Source organism: Oncorhynchus tshawytscha, unplaced genomic scaffold (assembly GCF_018296145.1).
Source record: "Oncorhynchus tshawytscha isolate Ot180627B unplaced genomic scaffold, Otsh_v2.0 Un_contig_588_pilon_pilon, whole genome shotgun sequence".
Lineage (NCBI taxonomy): Eukaryota > Metazoa > Chordata > Actinopteri > Salmoniformes > Salmonidae > Oncorhynchus > Oncorhynchus tshawytscha.
Window position 1 is genome coordinate 377,501 of NW_024609810.1, and position 22,500 is coordinate 400,000.

At 44.2% G+C, this 22,500-nt stretch overlaps 1 protein-coding gene across 1 annotated transcript in view; it reads right to left on the bottom strand.

Annotated features, from left to right (window-relative positions):
- nell2b (neural EGFL like 2b) overlaps positions 1 to 22,500 on the bottom strand; it is a 109,911-nt gene that overhangs the window by 33,716 nt on the left and 53,695 nt on the right. The window contains 1 exon segment of the mRNA XM_042318601.1: positions 7,643 to 7,768. Within this exon segment, the coding sequence (XP_042174535.1) occupies positions 7,643 to 7,768 (126 nt within the window).

Here is a 22,500-nt window from a genome sequence, read left to right on the forward strand (position 1 = left end):
ATTAGAGCTACGCTACAGATAACACTATATCACATGGAAAGCCCGGCTACAGCAGCCTCAATATCTAACAGACTCAGAGTGGTGTGAACAGGAAGAACACTACCTGGCTGACATATAATAATATTCACCTGAAAGCGTTCTCTGACTGACTGTCAATGTTTAATCACCATTGAGAGCTGACCCTGATTTAACCCATCAATCATATGATAACTATTTTGCCGCAGTCTGTTAAGAATGAATAAAGAGCTTGACTTCACGACGCTGAGGGGTCCCACTGTCTGTCACTGCATATGTGAGAGGGTTGCCTGCGGCGGTGTGTGTGTGTGTGTGTGTGTATGTGTGTGTGTGTGTGTATGTGTGCGTGTGCGTGTGCGTGTGTGTGTGTGTGTGCATATGTGAGGGACCCGCGGCGGTGTGTGTGTGTGTATGTTTCTGTGTGTGTTTGCGCGCACGGGAACATGTGTATGTGGCGATGTGGGCAGCGTGTGTGTGTGTGTGTGTGTGTGTGTGTGTGTGTGTGTGTGTGTGTGTGTGTGTGTGGGCTCGACGCCTCAGGCTGTTAACTACATATGACAGGGGTCCTGTCCACCACGATGAGAGGCAGCCGGCCGTAACAGTGGGAATGACACCTGTAATTACACCTCTCAACAGACCCTCTGTAATTACACCTCTCAACAGACCACTAATGCTGCTCTCAGACCTGCCATGCATAACACCTGTCAACAGACCACTAATACTGCTCTCAGACCTGCCATGCATAACACCTCTCAACAGACCACTAATACTGCTCTCAGACCTGCCATGCATAACACCTCTCAACAGACCACTAATACTGCTCTCAGACCTGCCATGCATAACACCTCTCAACAGCCACATCCCTGTCAGGTCCCGAACACTGGTTCCAGACCTGTCATTAGAGTAGTGTAGCCCAGTGTTTGGGTCTGGGACTGATAGCAGTCTTTTATCCATGCACCTGTTCCTCAACTGGATCAGAACCCAAATAATCAGTACTTGGATATCTGTGGTTCTGAGTTGGATCACAACACTTAGCATGGCTGTAGTGCAGTAGGTAACCCGTGCCTCTACATCTGCATTGCTTGCTGTCTGGGGTTTTAGGTTGGGTTTCTGTAGAAGTACTTTGTGACATCAGCTGATGTCACAAAGGCTTTATTAATACCTTTGATAGATTGATGCATGCTGAGAAATGTTTTTTGACTGACAGGCAACTGTATGCTATGTATGCTAACTGAGAGCTATAGATGAGGTGAAGGAGTCAATGTAATGCGGACTGGCGCACATTCAGATCTGATCTGAATAAAGTGGATATTCTATCAAATCCGTCATGATTTATGTCTTGTAACAGGCCCACATCATGGTTGCTTAAGTCCAATTTGGGTATATTTGGCTGTTTTCACTGCATAACATGTAAAAGTTGTCCCTTTTCAGGTTTAGAAGAAGTGACTGCTAAATGCTAACTCCTGTTCGTATAAGCTGGTTAGCATAGTAGCATAGCTAACGTACAGAAATCGGTGGTGGTAGTCAAAGTAGTTTTTAACTGTAATGCAGTTGATTGGTGACGATGACGTGAACATGTGTTGGGGTCGACCTCCATACCAGCATTATACTCTGATCTTCACCTCAACATAGTGTCAAATACACATATAACCAATCAGCTAAATGTAGGATCATGTTGCTGGGGGAAATGAGGAGACTTGAGATCTTTCCTCACGGACTTTCCCCTTGCGTTTCCATGACAATTCCATTGTTTTCATCGAGTTCGCTTGACCTCTTTACCGCATCTATGGAGTTTTCACTCAACTGACCGTTAAATTCATTTTTATCAATTAGGAATTAGAACACTTTAATTTAACAGTGTAATTTAACAGGATCTATATGAAAATAACTAAGTTAAGTTTCTGTTGTGTTGAAGTCAGCTCACCCACCCAAGTAGAGAAAACCTGATGCATAAACAAAGATCTGTAAAAAGTGTATTGTGTTGTTTTCACCTTCCTGCTGCTAAGGCTGTCAGTGGAGCTTCCTTCAGATGAACATTCATTATGAAACTCCTGACAGCTCCCTTAACCACTGGCACTACACACACACACACACACACACACACACAAACACACAAACACAGTGAGAGATACACACACAGACATAAACACACACACACACACACACACACACACACACACACACACACACACACACACACACACACACACACACACACACACACGCATCACACATATTGGTGAATAGATAGAGACAAACAAAGAGAGACACACACACATAAACATACACACATATACACACACATACAGAAAGAGAGAGAGAGGGAGAGAGAGACACACAGACACACACACACACACACACACAGAAAGACACACACATAGACACACAGAGACACACACACCTCTTGACAGTCACCAGCTACCTTAAAGCAGTGATACTAGACTGCTCTAGTCTGGACCCCAGTCTCCTCTCTACAAGACTGCTCTAGTCTGGACACTGGTCTCCTCTATACTAGACTGCTCTAGTCTGGACACCGGTCTCCTCTCTACTAGACTGCTCTAGTCTGGACACCGGTCTGCTCTCTATTAGACTGCTCTAGTCTGCACATTAGTCTCCTCTCTACTAGATGCTCTAGTCTGGACACCGGTCTGCTCTCTACTAGACTGCTCTAGTCTGGACACCGGTCTCCTCTCTACTAGACTGCTCTAGTCTGGACACCGGTCTCCTCTCTACTAGACTGCTCTAGTCTGGACATCAGTCTCCTCTCTACTAGATGCTCTAGTCTGGACATCAGTCTCCTCTCTACTAGATGCTCTAGTCTGGACACCAGTCTCCTCTCTACTAGACTGCTCTAGTCTGGACACCGGTCTCCTCTCTACTAGATGCTCTAGTCTGGACATCAGTCTCCTCTCTACTAGATGCTCTAGTCTGGACACCAGTCTCCTCTCTACTAGACTGCTCTAGTCTGGACACCGGTCTCCTCTCTGATTTAGACATCAACTATTTGGCAATGTTTCATACTTTGGATCAAATTAATCACAAAGTCAGTCCATAAATATTATACAATAAGAGTCATTTAGAAACTAGAATCTAGTGTTCTGTCACTGCTGTAAACACTGGGTCAACTAATATTCTACAATAAGAGTCCTTTAGAAACTAGAATCTAGTGTTCTGTCACTGCTGTAAACACTGGGTCAACTAATATTATACAATAAGAGTCATTTAGAAACTAGAATCTAGTGTTCTGTCACTGCTGTAAACACTGGGTCAACTAATATTCTACAATAAGAGTCCTTTAGAAACTAGAATCTAGTGTTCTGTCACTGCTGTAAACACTGGGTCAACTAATATTCTACAATAAGAGTCCTTTAGAAACTAGAATCTAGTGTTCTGTCACTGCTGTAAACACTGGGTCAACTAATATTCTACAATAAGAGTCCTTTAGAAACTAGAATCTAGTGTTCTGTCACTGCTGTAAACACTGGGTCAACTAATATTCTACAATAAGAGTCCTTTAGAAACTAGAATCTAGTGTTCTGTCACTGCTGTAAACACTGGGTCAACTAATATTCTACAATAAGAGTCCTTTAGAAACTAGAATCTAGTGTTCTGTCACTGCTGTAAACACTGGGTCAACCTTTAGAAACTAGAATAGTGTTCTCACTAAGAGTCATTTCTAGAATCTAGTGTTCTGTCACTGCTGTAAACACTGGGTCAACTAATATTCTACAATAAGAGTCCTTTAGAAACTAGAATCTAGTGTTCTGTCACTGCTGTAAACACTGGGTCAACTAATATTCTACAATAAGAGTCCTTTAGAAACTAGAATCTAGTGTTCTGTCACTGCTGTAAACACTGGGTCAACTAATATTCTACAATAAGAGTCCTTTAGAAACTAGAATCTAGTGTTCTGTCACTGCTGTAAACACTGGGTCAACTAATATTCTACAATAAGAGTCCTTTAGAAACTAGAATCTAGTGTTCTGTCACTGTAAACACTGGGTCAACTAATATTCTACAATAAGAGTCCTTTAGAAACTAGAATCTAGTGTTCTGTCACTGCTGTAAACACTGGGTCAACTAATATTCTACAATAAGAGTCCTTTAGAAACTAGAATCTAGTGTTCTGTCACTGCTGTAAACACTGGGTCAACTAATATTCTACAATAAGAGTCCTTTAGAAACTAGAATCTAGTGTTCTGTCACTGCTGTAAACACTGGGTCAACTAATATTCTACAATAAGAGTCCTTTAGAAACTAGAATCTAGTGTTCTGTCACTGCTGTAAACACTGGGTCAACTAATATTCTACAATAAGAGTCCTTTAGAAACTAGAATCTAGTGTTCTGTCACTGCTGTAAACACTGGGTCAACTAATATTCTACAATAAGAGTCCTTTAGAAACTAGAATCTAGTGTTCTGTCACTGCTGAAACACTGGGTCAACTAATATTCTACAATAAGAGTCCTTTAGAAACTAGAATCTAGTGTTCTGTCACTGCTGTAAACACTGGGTCATTAATATTGCCAGAGCGTAGTGGCTAAAATATTAATCGTATTGTGTTCTGAGCTGTGATAAGACGAATAAATCATTTCAATGCTAATGTTTTCCTGGTTCTTGGACAATGTAATCTACCAGCCCCTGCCACTTTGGCTGATGTCATTACAAGGATAGACAAGTAGCTCCAATCATTAAAACATTGCTGTTTATCTATCATTTCACTGGGGAGAATATAAATGGCTTCTCATTGTGAGAGAGGAGGGAGGGAGGAGGAGAGAGGAGAGGAGAGGTGAGAGGAGAGGAGAGGAGAGGAGAGGGAGGAGAGAGAGGAGAGGAGAGGAGAGAGAGGAGAGGGAGAGGAGAGGAGAGGAGAGGAGAGGAGAGGAGAGGAGAGGAGAGGAGAGAGGAGAGGAGAGGAGAGGAGAGGAGAGGAGAGGAGAGGGGAGAGGGAGGAGAGAGAGAGAGGAGAGGAGAGGAGAGGAGAGGAGAGGAGAAACCTGGTGGCATTATACACATATCAACTTTTCAGCTATTTATAATGTTGTGGCTGGAAACTAACAGTTTGACTCATGGACACCAGTCTCCACACAATATCTAATGGATTCATGGCATTTCACTGAATCCTGGAACTAAATGTAATGAGCCAAAGGCACAAAGGGGCTTCTATGTGAGGACACATTCAGTATCTATTGAGTGCAAAGCTTTGGGATTAGCCTGGTCCCAGATCTGTAGCTATGTGACATAGCCAACTCTTCTCTCTATGTTATAGCCTGGTCCCAGATCTGTAGCTATGTGACATAGCGAACTCTTCTCTCTATGTTATAGCCTAGTCAATAGATTTTGTTTCTCACCCATCTACACACAATACCTCATAATGACATCACAACACCTCATAATGACATCACAACACCTCATAATGACATCACAACACCTCATAATGACATCACAACACATAATGACATCACAATACCTCATAATGACATCACAACACCTCATAATGACATCACAATACCTCATAATGACATCACAACACCTCATAATAACATCACAAAACCTCATAATGACAAAGTGAAAACATGTTTTTATAATGAAATAGAGAAATAACTAATTTACATAAGTATTCACACCCTGAGTCAATCAATACATGTTAGAATCACCTTTGGCAGTGATTACAGCTATGAGTCTTTCTGGGTAGGTCTTTAAAAGGGCTTTGCACATCTGGATTGTACAATATTTGCACATTCTTCAAGCTCTGTCAAGTTGGTTGTTGATCATTGCTAGACAGACATTTTCAAGTCGATTTAAGTCAAAATTGTAACTAGCCCACTCAGGAACATTCGTCTTGATAAGCAACTCCAGTGTATATTTGGCCTTGTGTTTTAGGTTATTGTCCTGCTGAAAGGTGAATGTATCTCCCAGTGTCTGGTGGAAAGCAGACTGAACCAGTTTTTCCTCTAGGATTTTGCCTGTGCTTAGCTCTATTCCATTAATTTTATCCCCCCAAAAAACTCGCTAGTCCTTGCCGATGACAAGCATACCCATAACATGATGTTGCCAACGCCATGTCTGAAAATATGAAGAGTGGTACTCAGTGATGTGTTGTGTTGGAATTTCCCTCAACATAACACTGTATTCAGAACATAAAGTTAATTTCTTTGCCACAGTTTTACTTTAGTGCCTTACTGCAAACAGGATGCATGTTTTGGAATATTTTTAGTCTGTACAGGATTCCTTCTTTTTTAGTCTGTCATTTGGTCAATATTGTGGAGTAACTACAATGTTGTTGATCCATCTTAATTTTTCACAGCCATTATTAACTGTAACTGTAACTGTTTTAAAGTCGCCATTGGCCTCATGGTCAATTCCCTTTGCAGTTTCCTTCCTCTCCAGGAACTGAGTTAGGAAGGAAACTGTATCTTTGTTGTGAGCGGGTGTATTGTTTCACCATTAATAACTTCACCATACACAGAATAGTAAAGTGATGTGGTACTGTACGAAACATTTACAATTGAGATAACCATCAAATCGACAGGTTGTGTTAGCAGAACAATTGGATTTTCAAAGAGATAACTACGAGGGATAGAGCCAAGAGATGAGATACCAAATGAAACAACTTTTAAATGTTAACATCATCATAGCCCCTATGCTATTCAGTTGCCTGAGGAAGCAATGCTATTCCCAGAGGCATATGTGGGCATTGCAAACGTGGACAAGACAAGTCTCCACAGTCACAACATCCCACAGCATCTACCAAATTATAACAACATATGTGAACAAACAAATGTGTTATAAAATATCTAAATTAGAACACCAGAACATTTTGTCCCAGCAATGTGGAAATGTGTCTTTGGCTAGTCTTTCCTGTTGTCTTCACAGCATGATTTAGTAATGAAGTCACGATTAGTAATAGAGTCGTTGTAGTAATAAAGTAATTCTGTACAGAGCTCCGTCACTTACCAAAGGAACAGAACAGATAGAAGCTGTGACTAAACTCCGTGCCATCTGCTTCCAGTGTGAAGGAGCTAAATCACCTAGCATTAGAGATATTATCTTTTTAATTACCGATCCAGAGCAAATGTGCCGTGTCAACCCCACTGAGACTCTCTCTCTCTCTCTCTCTCAAGGTCCTCTGAGGTTAGAGCAGACATGTTTGAATTAGTCATGAACATAAGACCAGATCATAAGACCAGCTAACCTCTAATGCTAGCCCACTTCTCAAACAAACAACCCTGATGTCAAATCATGCAATGTAAGGTAAAGTAGCTTTACTCTGGTCAATAATACTGTCCTTTGTAGAAGTCAGGCCTGCAGTGTGTATGTGTGTGTGTGCCCATGCAGATGTATGTGTTTGACTGGTGTGTGTGTGTGTGTGTGTGTGTGTGTGTGTGTGTGTGTGTGTGTGTGTGTGTGTGTGTGTGTGTGTGTGTGTGTGTGTGTGTGTGTGTGTGCCCATGCAGATGTATGTGTTTGACTGGTGTGTGTGTGTGTGTGTGTGTGTGTGTGTGTGTGTGTGTGTGTGTGTGTGTGTCTGTGTCTGTGTGTGTGTGTGTGTGTGTGTGTGTGTGTGTGTGTGTGTGTGTGTGTGTGTGTGTGTGTGTGTGTGTGTGTGGGTGGTGTGGGTGGCTCACCTGTGCAGGAATAGTCATCGATCCGGATGTATCCAGTGTGGCAGATGCACATGAAGGATCCTGGAGTATTGACACACATGGTGTTCTCTCTGCAGTAGTGCTTTCCCTCAGCACACTCATCAATATCTGGAATACAGACCAACGGGTCAAACAGACTGTTACAGGAAGGTCAATAAGGACCAACTAAGACCCAGACCCTCCCCCAGTCGATACAATTAAGAACCATTGTCCAGCACAAAGATGAAGCCTATACCTGGTCCTTCCTAGTCTACAGCATATAGCATAGGATATAGCTCTATAGTGGACCCCCCAATGTCTAGAACATTGAAAGTGATGAACTGTTGTGTAACAATATATGTGTGTATTCCACCCACCAACTAGTCTCTGTTTCATCACCCACCAACTAGTCTCTGTTACATTAACCACCAACTAGTCTCTGTTACATCAACCACCATCTAGTCTCTGTTACATCAACCACCAACTAGTCTCTGTTTCATCACCCACCAACTAGTCTCTGTTACATTAACCACCAACTAGTCTCTGTTACATCAACCACCAACTAGTCTCTGTTACATCAACCACCAACTAGTCTCTGTTACATCAACCACCAACTAGTCTCTGTTTCATCAACCACCAGCTAGTCTCTTTCATCAACCACCAGTCTCTGTTACATCAACCACCAACTAGTCTCTGTTTCATCACCCACCAACTAGTCTCTGTTACATCACCCACCAACTAGTCTCTGTTTCATCACCCACCAACTAGTCTCTGTTTCATCACCCACCAACTAGTCTCTGTTACATCAACCACCAACTAGTCTCTTTCATCACCCACCAACTAGTCTCTGTTTCATCAACCACCAGCTAGTCTCTTTCATCAACCACCAGTCTCTGTTACATCAACCACCAACTAGTCTCTGTTACATCACCCACCAGCTAGTCTCTTTCATCAACCACCAGTCTCTGTTACATCAACCACCAACTAGTCTCTGTTACATCAACCACCAACTAGTCTCTGTTACATCAACCACCAGTCTCTGTTACATCACCCACCAACTAGTCTCTGTTTCATCACCCACCAACTAGTCTCTGTTACATCACCCACCAACTAGTCTCTGTTTCATCACCCACCAACTAGTCTCTGTTACATCACCCACCAACTAGTCTCTGTTTCATCACCCACCAACTAGTCTCTGTTACATCACCCACCAACTAGTCAATTCAATTCAAGGGGCTTTATTGGCATGGGAAACATGTGTTAACATTGCCAAAGCAAGTGAGGTAGATAATATACAAAAGTGAAATAAACAATAAAAATTCACAGTAAACATTACACATACATACATTACACAACAGGTCACAAATCTTGCTGCTGTGATGGCACACTGTGGAATTTCACCCAGTAGATATGGGAGTTGATCAAAATTGGGTTTGTTTTCGAATTCTTTGTGGATCTGTGTAATCTGAGGGAAATATGTGTCTCTAATATGGTCATACATTGGGCAGGAGGTTAGGAAGTGCAGTTCAGTTTCCACCTCATTTTGTGGGCAGTGTGCACATAGCACACATAGTCTTCTCTTGAGAGCCATGTCTGCCTACGGTGGCCTTTCTCAATAGCAAGGCTATGCTCACTGAGTCTGTACATAGTCAAAGCTTTCCTTAAATTTGGGTCAGTCACAGTGGTCAGGTATTCTGCCACTGTGTACTCTCTGTTTAGGGCCAGTCACAGTGGTCAGGTATTCTGCCACTGTGTACTCTCTGTTTAGGGACAAATAGCATTCTATTTTGCGCTGTTTTTTTGTCAATTATTTCCAATGTGTCAAGTAATTATCTTTTTGTTTTCTCATGATTTGGTTGGGTCTAATTGTGTTGCTGTCCTGGGGCTCTGTGGGGTCCGTTTCTGAACAGAGCCCCAGGACCAGCTTGCTTAGGGGACTCTTCTCCTATTTTTTAACTGCACACTTGTTGTTTGTGTACATGGATTTTATAATGTTGTATGTTTTACCCCCAACACCACTTCCCATCAATTTGTATAGAAGACCCTCATGCCAAATTGAGTCAAAGGCTTTTTTGAAATCAACAAAGCATGAGAAGACTTTGCCTTTGTTTTGGTTTGTTTGTTTGTCAATTAAGGTGTGCAGGGTGAATACATGGTCTGTTGTACGGTAATTTGGTAGAATGCCAATTTGACATTTGCTCAGTACATTGTTTTCACTGAGGAAATGTACAAGTCTGCTGTTAATGATAATGCAGAGGATTTTCCCAAGGTTGCTGTTGACGCATATCCCACGGTAGTTATTAGGTCTGATCTGAGGGGGCCTAAATGAGGTGCGGGCATGGTTTACTTAGGGGGGTGTGATTGGTTGGGGTGAGGGTGTGGATGTGGCTGGTGGTGCTGTGGTCTGGATGTAAGTCCTCTTGGCGTGGGTCCTCTATGTGTAGGTCCGGGGCGGGGGGGGTCCCGCAGGTCTGGGAGAGTGTCTCGCTGGTCTGGGTGGGGTGTCTATTGGTCTGTTGCTCCTGTGTGAAGTGTTGGGGATACGTTTGAGAGCTATGTCCTTTAGAGTCCGGGCAAAGGTGGGAAAGGCTGCCTTGTAGAGTTGGACCTGGTCATAGAGGTTGTTCAAATCCAGGGTGGAGTGGTGGGCCAGGAAAACATTTGGTTTTGAGGCACAGTCACAGGAAATACTTGCGTTTACTCGCTGTATTGAAGCAGGGTGGAAGTATTTTTGTGGTAGCAGGGTGGAGATACCCACTTGTGCGTTGGGGAAAGTAGAAGAAGCTTTTTCAATCACTCCCTTCAGTACTGTGGCCACTCTTTCCTGCTGTGTTCTCAGGTCGTTTGTGCCTGTGTGTATTATTATGTGGCTGGGTGACCCTAGTTGGTTCTCAGACAGAAGGTCTAGGGCACGCTGGGTGTTTGGATACCAGAGTTTAGACACACTGTGTTTGGGGGGAAAAAATGTCTTGTGTATATATTTCCCATTTGAGTCCATAAGGAGTACAATCTGTGTCTTGTGTATGTCCTCAGTGGGTGTGGGGGGGTTGTCAGGAGGGCTATCAGGGTGGCTCAGAGGGGGTGAGAGCCGATGGGCTTGGGGTTCTTCATTTGTCTGTTCTGCTGTGATGTCGACGTTCTGGTCAGGGTCTGGTGTGGACTGTTCTGCTGTGGTGTCGAGACTTTTGTTGGGTGCTGAGGTGGGCTGTTCTGCTGGCTTCTCTGCGGGGGTGGCCACCTCTCTAGTGGGTTGTTCTCTGTCACATGCCATCCCCTTCACCCTCTCCTCCAGCAGTCTGATCCTCTCCTCTAGTGCTCTGTTCTTCTCCTGCTCCTGCTCTTTCTCCTGTTGAAGTTGTCTCACCACTGTCCAGAGTGCAGATATGTCTCTCTCTATCTCCAGCACTCCAGGTCTGGTTAAGAGAGTGTTGTTGTGCTGGACTGTTGTCTGGGTCTGTGCTGACTGGAGTGTAATCACCTGCTGTTCTAGCTCCACCTGCCTTACCTCCAGCTGGGTGAATTTATCCTTCATTTCAATGAGAGGGTAGTACTCTGTGCTGGGAGGTTGGCTTTCTGCTGGGGGTGGCTTGTCTGTGGGGTTATATAATGACGAGGTCTGGTCTGACCCTTTCGGGGTGGGGGTATCTTTCTCAAGGGAGAGTTTCTCCTGCTGGGCTAATTCTTTGATTCGGTGAAAGTCCAGCTGAAACTGTTTGGGGTTGCCCTGTACCATTACTGTTCCAGACGTATAGAGATTCATATTAGCTGACTCAGAGTCCTCGTTAACACCCCCTCTCTTAACAAAGGTGTAGTGTGCTAATATACTATGCCATGCCAGGGGATGGTTTGTGTGGAAGATGAGGTTGCTGATGTTCCCATTTTTGTAATAGTCAGCAAAAAGTGTCTCTTGATTTTCCATAAGGAGCTTCATTTTGAGATCTTTTCTTGCCTTATCATTCTTTACATACACAGGGTACTGTATTTTAATTACCTCTGAACAGCGGGAGGCAGCTTCTAAGGCCTCTCCATTTGGTTGGAGTAGACTGTTCGACTCTCCTGCCATTGTTGGGCTAAAGGGCTTTGACACCTCTCACTTGACACGTCAGTCCTAGTTGAAGTTGTATCATGTTTGGCAGCCTTCATTTAGCATTCAGTCCTTATAAAGTAATGTAATGTATTTTTCTTCTTGGCTTTTGGAAATAAAATATAGTTTCAGACTAAACACTACTCACTCAGTTCCAGGTTGGATGGTGTTTTCAGCTTTCTGTTGTTTTCCAGAGAGTTTGCTGTATAGTTTGGGAATAATAGTACTTGGTAGTTGTAAGCCTTCCAGGTGATTCTGTAATTGCATCCAACATCAGGTTGTAGGTTTGGAGTTTTGATTTGGAGTAAAGGTTATGTTGTAGAGGGTAGCATCCTGTATATGTCCTGGTGACATAGTGAAGGTTATGTTGTAGAGGGTAGCATCCTGTATATGTCCTGGTGACATAGTGAAGGTTATGTTGTAGAGGGTAGCATCCTGTATATGTTCCTGGTGACATAGTGAAGGTTATGTTGTAGAGGGTAGCATCCTATATATGTCCTGGTGACATAGTGAAGGTTATGTTGTAGAGGGTAGTATCCTGTATATGTCCTGGTGACATAGTGAAGGTTATGTTGTAGAGGGTAGCATCCTGTATATGTTCCTGGTGACATAGTGAAGGTTATGTTGTAGAGGGGGTAGCATCCTGTATATGTTCCTGGTGACATAGTGAAGGTTATGTTGTAGAGGGTAGCATCCTGTATATGTCCTGGTGACATAGTGAAGGTTATGTTGTAGAGGGTAGCATCCTGTATATGTTCCTGGTGACATAGTGAAGGTTATGTTGTAGAGGGTAGCATCCTGTATATGTTCCTGGTGACATAGTGAAGGTTATGTTGTAGAGGGTAGCATCCTGTATATGTCCTGGTGACATAGTGAAGGTTATGTTGTAGAGGGTAGCATCCTGTATATGTCCTGGTGACATAGTGAAGGTTATGTTGTAGAGGGTAGCATCCTGTATATGTTCCTGGTGACATAGTGAAGGTTATGTTGTAGAGGGTAGCATCCTGTATATGTCCTGGTGACATAGTGAAGGTTATGTTGTAGAGGGTAGCATCCTGTATATGTTCCTGGTGACATAGTGAAGGTTATGTTGTAGAGGGTAGCATCCTGTATATGTTCCTGGTGACATAGTGAAGGTTATGTTGTAGAGGGTAGCATCCTGTATATGTTCCTGGTGACATAGTGAAGGTTATGTTGTAGAGGGTAGCATCCTGTATATGTCCTGGTGACATAGTGAAGGTTATGTTGTAGAGGGTAGCATCCTGTATATGTCCTGGTGACATAGTGAAGGTTATGTTGTAGAGGGTAGCATCCTGTATATGTCCTGGTGACATAGTGAAGGTTATGTTGTAGAGGGTAGCATCCTGTATATGTCCTGGTGACATAGTGAAGGTTATGTTGTAGAGGGTAGCATCCTGTATATGTCCTGGTGACATAGTGAAGGTTATGTTGTAGAGGGTAGCATCCTGTATATGTTCCTGGTGACATAGTGAAGGTTATGTTGTAGAGGGTAGCATCCTGTATATGTTCCTGACAAAAACATCAAAATCCATCTTTTTTTAAAGAAATGCTGAAAATGCTGAAAAATGCAGGAGCTCATCTGATCATGACCTCTAGCCTGCTCTCTGTTATCTCTGCTAGTCTCTTATGACAGACTGTTACATCCACCACCAGCTAGTCTCTTATGATAGACTGTTACATCAACCACCAGCTAGTCTCTTATGATAGACTATTACATCAACCACCAGCTAGTCTCTTATGATAGACTGTTACATCAACCACCAGCTAGTCTCTTATGATATACTGTTACATCAACCACCAGCTAGTCTCTTATGATAGACTGTTACATCAAATTGAGTAGCTGCCAGGGCATTCACCACCTGGTTCTGGGTCTTGAGGTTAGGCTACCCACCAGCTGTTTGGCTTTCTTCAGGCATTCTAACCTGCATGGTTCACTATAATTTTCACGATCAATTGACAGTTCAAATCCTCCCATGCTCTTCTGTGCATTGGCCTAAAGCTTTGAAAACCATATTGTCTGTTTGCAACAGTCTGATCAATATATCAGCGCAAATCCTTTCTCTCTAACCAGAGTTGGTGGGTCATTTAACTGTTAAAGAGGATCAGATGCATTGTCTTTCCTAAATCAAGTCCATGCTTGACAGATCTCTTCCCAATCCTTAGGCTTTAACACTTTTTTATTTCCGTTCAAGGAAAGTAACTGCCTCGTCATAGAACGTTTTAACAGTTTTAGAATCATTCAAACGGAGAAATCTATTTTAAATTAGAGTGCCGTCAGATCCGTTCTCCCCATCCGAAGAACCCTGGTTCCAAAAGGGTTCTTCGGCTGTCCCAATAGGATAACCCTTTTTGGTTCCAGGTAGAAAAATTTTTGGTTCCAGGTAGGACCCTCTGTTTGAACAAGTCACATGTGCAACCAGAGGATAAAAAACTCAAGACCACCTTTACTCCACACACAGAGACGTATACAAAGCTCCCCTTCACCTCCATTTGGAAAATCTGACCATAATTCTAGCCTCCTGATTCTTGCTTACAACAAAAACTAAAGCAGGAAGTACCAGTGACTCGCTCAAAATGGAAGTGGTCAGATGATACTGATGCTACGCTACAGAACTGTTTTGCTAGCACAGACTGAAATATGTTCCGGGATTCATCCAGTGTCATTGAGGAGTATACCACCTCAGTCACCGGCTTCATCAGTAAGTGCATCAACGACGTTGTCCCCTCAGTGACCGTACATATCCCAACAAGAAGCCATGGATTACAGGCAACATTGGCACTGAGCTAAAGACTAGAGCTGCTACTTTCAAGGAGCAGGACACTAATCCGGATGCTTATAAGAAATCCCGCTATGCCCTCAGACGAACCGTCAAACAGGCAAAGTGTCAATACCGGACTAAGATTGACTCCTACTACACTGGCTCCGACGCTCGTCGGATGTGGCATGGCTTGCAAACTATTAGGGAAACACAGCTACGAGCTGCCCAGTGACGCGAGCCTACCAGATTGGCAAAATTCCTTTTATGCTCGTTTCGAGGCAAGCGACACTGCGGTAGCCATGAAGTGCTTTGAAAGGCTGATCATGGCTCAAATCGACACCATCATCCCAGAAACCCTAGACCCACTCCAATTCACACACCACCACAACAGATCCACAGATGACGTAATCTCAATTGCACACCACACTGCCCTTTCCCTCCTGGACAAAAGGAACACCTGACAGCTGACTGCTGTTAGAAGGCTGTTCATTGACTGCAGCTTAGCATTCAACACCATGGTGCACACAAAGCTCATCACTAAGCTAAGGAACTTGGGACTAAACACCTCCCTCTGCAACTGTATCCTGGACTTCCTGATGGGCCGCCTCCAGGTGGTAAGGGTAGGTAACGCATCTGTCACGCTGATCCTCAACACGGGGGCCCCTCAGGGGTGCGCGCTTAGTCCCCTCCTGTACTCCCTGTTCACCCACAACTGCGTAGCCAAGCAAGACTTCAACACTATCATTAGATTTGCTGATGACACAATGGTGGTAGGCCCGACCACCAACAACGATTAGACAGCCTATAGGGTGGAGGCCAAAGACCTGGCAGTGTGGTGCCAGGCCAACAGCCTCTCCCTCAATGTGAGCAAGACAAAGGAGCTGATTGTGGACCTAACAGACACCCATTTACATTGACAGGGCTGAAGTGGAGCGGGTCGAGAGTTTCAAGTTCCTTGTTGTCCACATCACCAACAAACTATCTTGGTCCAAACACACCAAGAAATTTGTGAAATGGGCACAACCATGCCTTTTCCCCCTCAGGAGACTGAAAAGATTTGGCATATGTCCCCAGATCCTCAAAAAATTATACAGTTGCACCATCAAGAACATCCAAAAATTGTCAAAAGACACGTCAATCGGTACCGGAGCACCAAGTTTAGGTCCAAAAGGCTCCTTAATAACACCTTCTACCCCCAAGCCATACGACTGCTCCTGGACTATTTTCATAGTTTATTTAGTCAATATTTTCTTAATTCTATTTTCTTAAAAGTGCATTGTTGGTTAAGGGCTTGTAAGTAAGCATTTCACGGTAAGGTCTACAACTGTTGTATTCGGTGCATGTGACAAATAAAATGTCATTTGGATCAGATTTGACTTGAAGGCATCTGGATGAAGTGTCACAGCAAAGTGCTCTGTCTCTTTTATAGAACACTGTTCATTGAATGATGGAAAACCTCAGAGCGCCTCTAGCACACAAACACACACACGCCGATGAGAATTCATGCAGCTTGTAGCCTATAATGGAATGGGATCTTCAATCTCCATGATCTAACTCATCTCTATGGTGGTGCTGTCACTACGAGATGCACGGGGCTGCGCCTGGGGTAAGATGATGTCTTCAGTGATTTTGCAACGCACAACTCCGGAATCATGACATCCCATTTTGAATTTTCAAACAGCCAAATACGATCCCCCATGTCAAAACAAATATGTTTGAAAACAGAATATTAGCTTGTGGGGGATATTTTTACATTTATACTGACAGACGGCCAGGTTCTTTGAAAAGCAAAGCAACATCCTCTTTAAACCCATTCTATTCACATCGTCAACCACTGTCTGTCAAGGTCACAACAGTCAATTCAAAAGCTCCATGTTCACCCCAGTCTGTAGACATATAAAGCTCCATGTTCACCCCAGTCTGTAGACATATAAAGCTCCATGTTCACCCCAGTCTGTAGACATATAAATTGAAATAGATGCTGTTTCAATACAATATAAGCCTTTATTGTGGTAGCTATAGTTACAGACTGAACAGCAGAGAGAATCACACAGCTTTTAATAACATACCAGATGTGGTAGCTATAGTAACAGACTGAACAGCAGAGAGAATCACACAGCTTTTAATAACAGAGCAGATGTGGTAGCTATAGTTACAGACTGAACAGCAGAGAGAATCACACAGCTTTTAATAACAGAGCAGATGTGGTAGCTATAGTTACAGACTGAACAGCAGAGAGAATCACACAGCTTTTAATAACAGACCAGATGTGGTAGCTATAGTTACAGACTGAACAGCAGAGAGAATCACACAGCTTTTAATAACAGACCAGATGTGGTAGCTATAGTTACAGACTGAACAGCAGAGAGAATCACACAGCTTTTAATTCTCTCTCCTGTTCAGTCTATAGCTATGCTACCACATCTGGTCTGTTATTAAAAGCTGTGTGATTCTCTCTCCTGTTCAGTCTATAGCTATACCTGCAACAGCAGAGAGAATCATATAGAACAACCAGTGCTGACTGCTGAGCCTCTGAAACAACCAGGCAATACTAGGATTACTACCCCCTCCCTTTCTCTCACTCTCCCTCGCTCTACCTCTCTTTTTTCTCTCACTCTCCTTTGCTCTACCTCTCTCTCTCCCTCTCTAGCTCGCTATTTCTCTCACTCTCTCTCACTCTCCCTCGTTCTACCTCTTTCTCTCACTCTTCCTCGCTCTACCTCTCTTTTTCTCTCACTCTCCTTTGCTCTACCTCTCTCTCTCCCTCTCTAGCTCGCTATTTCTCTCACTCTCTCTCACTCTCCCTCGTTCTACCTCTTTCTCTCACTCTCCCTCGCTCTACCTCTCTTTCTCTCTTTCTCTCACTATCTGTTTATTTCCTCATCTCCTTTCATTCTATGTTCTGTTCATTCTGTAATGTTCTGTTCATTCTGCAGAGAAGAGGAGGGGAGAAGAGGAGGGGAGTAGAGGAGGGGAGAAGAGGAGGGGAGTAGAGGGGGAGAGAGAGGGGGGGGGAGTAGAGGAGGGGAGAGAGAGGAGGGGAGTAGAGAGGAGGGGAGAAGAGGAGGGGAGAAGAGGAGGGGAGTAGAGAGGAGGGGGAGTAGAGGAGGGGAGTAGAGGAGGGGAGAAGAGGAGGGGAGAGAGGTGGGGAGTAGGGGAGGAGGGGAGTAGAGGAGGGGAGAAGAGGAGGTGGGGAGAAGAGGAGGGGAGTAGAGGAGGGGAGAAGAGGAGGGGAGTAGAGGAGGGGAGTAGAGGTGGGGGGAGGAGGGGGTAGGGGAGGAGGGGAGAAGAGGAGGGGAGAGAGGAGGGGAGTAGAGGAGGGAGGAGGAGGGGGTAGAGGAGGGGGAGAAGAGGAGGGGAGTAGAGGAGGGGGGGGGGGGTAGAGGAAGGGAGTAGAGGGGGAGTAGAGGGGGAAGGGGGTAGAGGAGGGGAGAAGAGGAGGGGAGTAGAGGGGAGGGGGTAGAGGAGGGGAGTAGAGGAGAGGGAGAAGAGGAGGGGAGAAGAGGAGGGGAGTAGAGGGGGAGGGGGGCAGCTCCGTACACAGAGAGCCAGGAACAAACGTTTTACTTATAACACGGTTCAAACTGCTGAGGTAATTGACAAAAGTCATATTATTCTTTAAAAAAAATCTCTTCTGATGTCTGATGTGGCTTCCTTACAGTAAAGACAATGAAAAGAATACCTTTCCCACGAGTCCTAATTTAACAAGTCAGAACTGCTGCAGTGTGAGCTTTGGGCTTCGGAGTCTTTCTGAGCTCTTGGAAACAAATCAATTACAAAGGATACCCTACATAAAGCTAACCAGAGATAATGCAAAACAGCAGTCAAAAGCCAGAGGGAGGATTTGATCCAATAACGATACTGTCCATGGTTCAAAGAATGAAATTAAAATATAGTCAGTAGTGCATGTTTCCATTTGTAGTGTGGTAGGAATACTTCAAAGGAATACACACAGTACTGTGGATTGGCTCTCACACCTTTAACTCCAGGACCTGCTTCCTTAGGCATTCTGCTACGACACGACGAGCACGAACACTTTATACAGGACATTCTGGCTTTTATTCTCTCTGTGTTTTATTCAAATGTTATCAGTCACATGCTCTGAATACAACAGGTGTAGACCTTACTTACGGGCCCTTAACCAACAATGCAGTTTAAAAATACGGGGGGGGGGGGGGTACCGGTACAGAGTCAATGTGCATGGGCAGTTAGTTGAGGTAGTACTGTATGTACATGTAGGTAGAGTTATTAAAGTTACTATGCATTGATGATAACAACAGAGAGTAGCAGAGATGTAAAGAAGGGTGGGGGGTCCGGGGGGTACCAGTACAGAGTCAATGTGCATGGGCAGTTAGTTGAGGTAGTACTGTATGTACATGTAGGTAGAGTTATTAAAGTTACTATGCATTGATGATAACAACAGAGATTAGCAGGGGTGTAAAACAGGGGGAGGGGCAATGCAAATAGTCTGGGTAGCCATTTGATTAAAAGTTCAAGAGCCTTATGGTTTGGGGGTAAAAGCTGTTTAGAAGCCTCTTGGACCTAGACTTGGCGCTCCGGTACCGCTTGCCGTGCGGTAGCAGAGAGAACAGTCTATGACTAGGGTGGCTGATTACGGGGTTGAGTTGAGCTCATGATCTAGGCTGACCTGGCCTGACCTGTCTGTACAGCAAATAGCAAAATATGTGTAGAGTAGGACGACAAGTCTATACACCTGTACTACACACATACACACACACACACACACACACACACACACACACACACACACACAAACAAGAATAGCTAGATAAATTCTACCATTATGCAGTAAGCCACCAATGATATTCCGTATGACTGTTAACTACAGATACCTGAAAAAGTAATTCTAAATTATCTCTCTCTCTTTCCCCTGAAATAAATAATACAACTTCTCTCTAGGAGGGGGTGGTTGGCGTCTAGCTGGAGGATGGAGGATGGCTGGCACAGCAGGCCGCATATCTCTCACTGGCAGCAGACCTACGGACAGACGGACAGACGGACAGACGACTAAAAATAAAGAGGAGACTTTCTTTAGATCTCTCTACAGCACCCTCTCTCTCTCTCTCTACAGCACCCCCTCTCTCTCTCTCTACAGCACACTGATCTCTCTCTCTCTACAGCACACTCTCTCTCTGTCTCTCTCTCTCTCTACAGCACCCTCTCTCTCTCTCTGCAGCACACTGATCTCTCTCTCTCTACAGCTCACACTCTCTCTCTCGCTCTCTCTCTCTCTCTCTCTTAATCCGCTTCTATCTCTCTCCCTCTCCGGTTCTCTCCCTCTCTCACTCTCAGAGAAGAAGTAGATTCTTCAGAACAGCATCACACATCCATAATCCTCTCATGTCTGAGTATTGCAATTCAGACTATAGCCACCAACGGTTCTGTGGTGTTGGTTTGACTGGTAGGACTATAGCCACCAACGGTCCTGTGGTGTTGATTTGACTGGTAAGACTATAGCCACCAACGGTCCTGTGGTGTTGATTTGACTGGTATGACTATAGCCACCAACGGTCCTGTGGTGTTGGTTTTGACTATAGCCACCAACGGTCCTGTAGGACTATAGTTGGTTTGACTCAGCCACCAACGGTCCTGTGGTGTTGGTTTGACTGGTATGACTATAGCCACCAACGGTCCTGTGGTGTTGGTTTGACTGGTAGACTATAGCCACCAACGGTCCTGTGGTGTTGGTTTGACTGGTAGGACTCACCAACGGTCCTGTGGTGTTGGTTTGACTGGTAGGACTGATAGCCACCAACGGTCCTGTGGTGTTGGTTTGACTGGTAGGACTATAGCCACCAACGGTCCTGTGGTGTTGGTTTGACTGGTATGACTATAGCCACCAACGGTCCTGTGGTGTTGGTTTGACTGGTAGGACTATAGCCACCAACGGTCCTGTGGTGTTGGTTTGACTGGTAGGACTATAGCCACCAACGGTCCTGTGGTGTTGGTTTGACTGGTAGGACTATAGCCACCAACGGTCCTGTGGTGTTGGTTTGACTGGTATGACTATAGCCACCAACGGTCCTGTGGTGTTGGTTTGACTGGTATGACTATAGCCACCAACGGTCCTGTGGTGTTGGTTTGACTGGTAGGACTATAGCCACCAACGGTCCTGTGGTGTTGGTTTGACTGGTATGACTATAGCCACCAACGGTCCTGTGGTGTTGGTTTGACTGGTAGGACTATAGCCACCAATGGTCCTGTGGTGTTGGTTTGACTGGTAGGACTATAGCCACCAATGGTCCTGTGGTGTTGGTTTGACTGGTAGGACTATAGCCACCAACGGCACCAACGGACAGGACTACGGACAGGACTATGTCACTCCTTGAGTTTACAGATGAAGTCAACAAGGCAAGCCAACATGACCTACTCTATACTCTATCTGCAGGCATTGACCACATACATTCAGGCAGACAGACAAGAAACAAACCTCTGAAAGGCTTTCTCTGGGGCTGCAGCCACCTAAAGGCTCTCTCTGAGTTTTATATGCTTGGCTTATTGCTCAGCACACTTGGCCTGTCTGACGATACTCCTTAACACACCAATAAACACTCTCTCTCTCCATCTCCCTGAGTGTCCTATTCCACTGCTTTTAATCAAATATTTAAGAAGTGACTTCATCTGTATTCCCAGCAGTCTATGAAGCCTTAACGCCCTTATCTGTTCAGAATGACATCCCCAGTCCCCACCCACTCACAGGGCTAAACCAATTAGAGCTCAGAACACGCCACTCAAACCAATCAACTGCGAGATTGCTGATGTGTTCTGGTGGGCGAACATTCGCCATTTAAATGAGTCATGATGACATCAAGGAGAGAGCGTGTTCTTGTTTCTAGTTGTGCTATTTTGATCAGGCAGAACAGGAAAACAACCCTTTTACAGCGCCGCGTCGAAAGTAAAGTATTTTGGTTTTCCAAGTATTCTCCCTAACAGCAAATTAAATAGATGTTTCCCAGAAAGCAACAGAACAGATTAGAATATAGTCATTAGAGAGAGAGAGAGAGAGAGAGAGAGAGAGAGAGAGACTACAACCACCTAAAAGGAAGCGATTCACAAACCTTCCATAACAAAGCCATCACCTACAGAGAGATGAACCTGGAGAAGAGTCCCCTAAACAAGCTGGTGCTAGGGCTCTGTTCACAAACACAAACACCCTACAGAGCCCCAGGACAACAGCACAATTAGACCCAACCAAATCATGAGAAAACAAAAGGATAATTACTTGACACATTGGAAAGAATTAACAAAAAAACAGAGCAAACTAGAATGCTATTTGGCCCTAAACAGAGAGTACACAGCGGCAGAATACCTGACCACTGTGACTGACCACAAACTTAAGGAAATCCTTCACTATGTACAGAGCAATGCCTTGCTATTGAGAAAGGCCACCGTAGGCAGACATGGCTCTCAAGAGAAGACAGGCTATGTGCTCACTGCCCACAAAATGAGGTGGAAACTGAGGTGCACCTCCTAACCTCCTGCCCAATGTATGACCATACTGGAGAGACATGTTTCCCTCAGATTACACAGATCCACAAAGAATTCTAAAACAAATCCAATTTTGATAAACTCCCATATTTACTGGGTGAAATTCCAGTGTGCCATCACAGCAGCAAGATTTGTGACCTGTTGCCACGAGAAAAGGGCAACCAGTGAAGAACAAACACCATTGTAAATACAACCCATATTTATGCTTATTTATTTTCCCTTGTGTACAAATGTCATATTATATATATAAAATGACATTTGTAATGTCTTTATTGTTTTGAAACTTCTGTATGTGTGATGTTTACTGTTAACTTTTATTGTTTATTTCACTTTTGTATATTATCTACCTCACTTGCTTTGGCAATGTTAACACCTTTCCCATGCCAATAAAGCCCCTTGAATTGAATTAAATTGAGAGACACCAAAACCGAGACAGAAAGAAAGAGCAACATCAAAAGACAGTTGTGACTTCTGCCAAACCTCCCTCC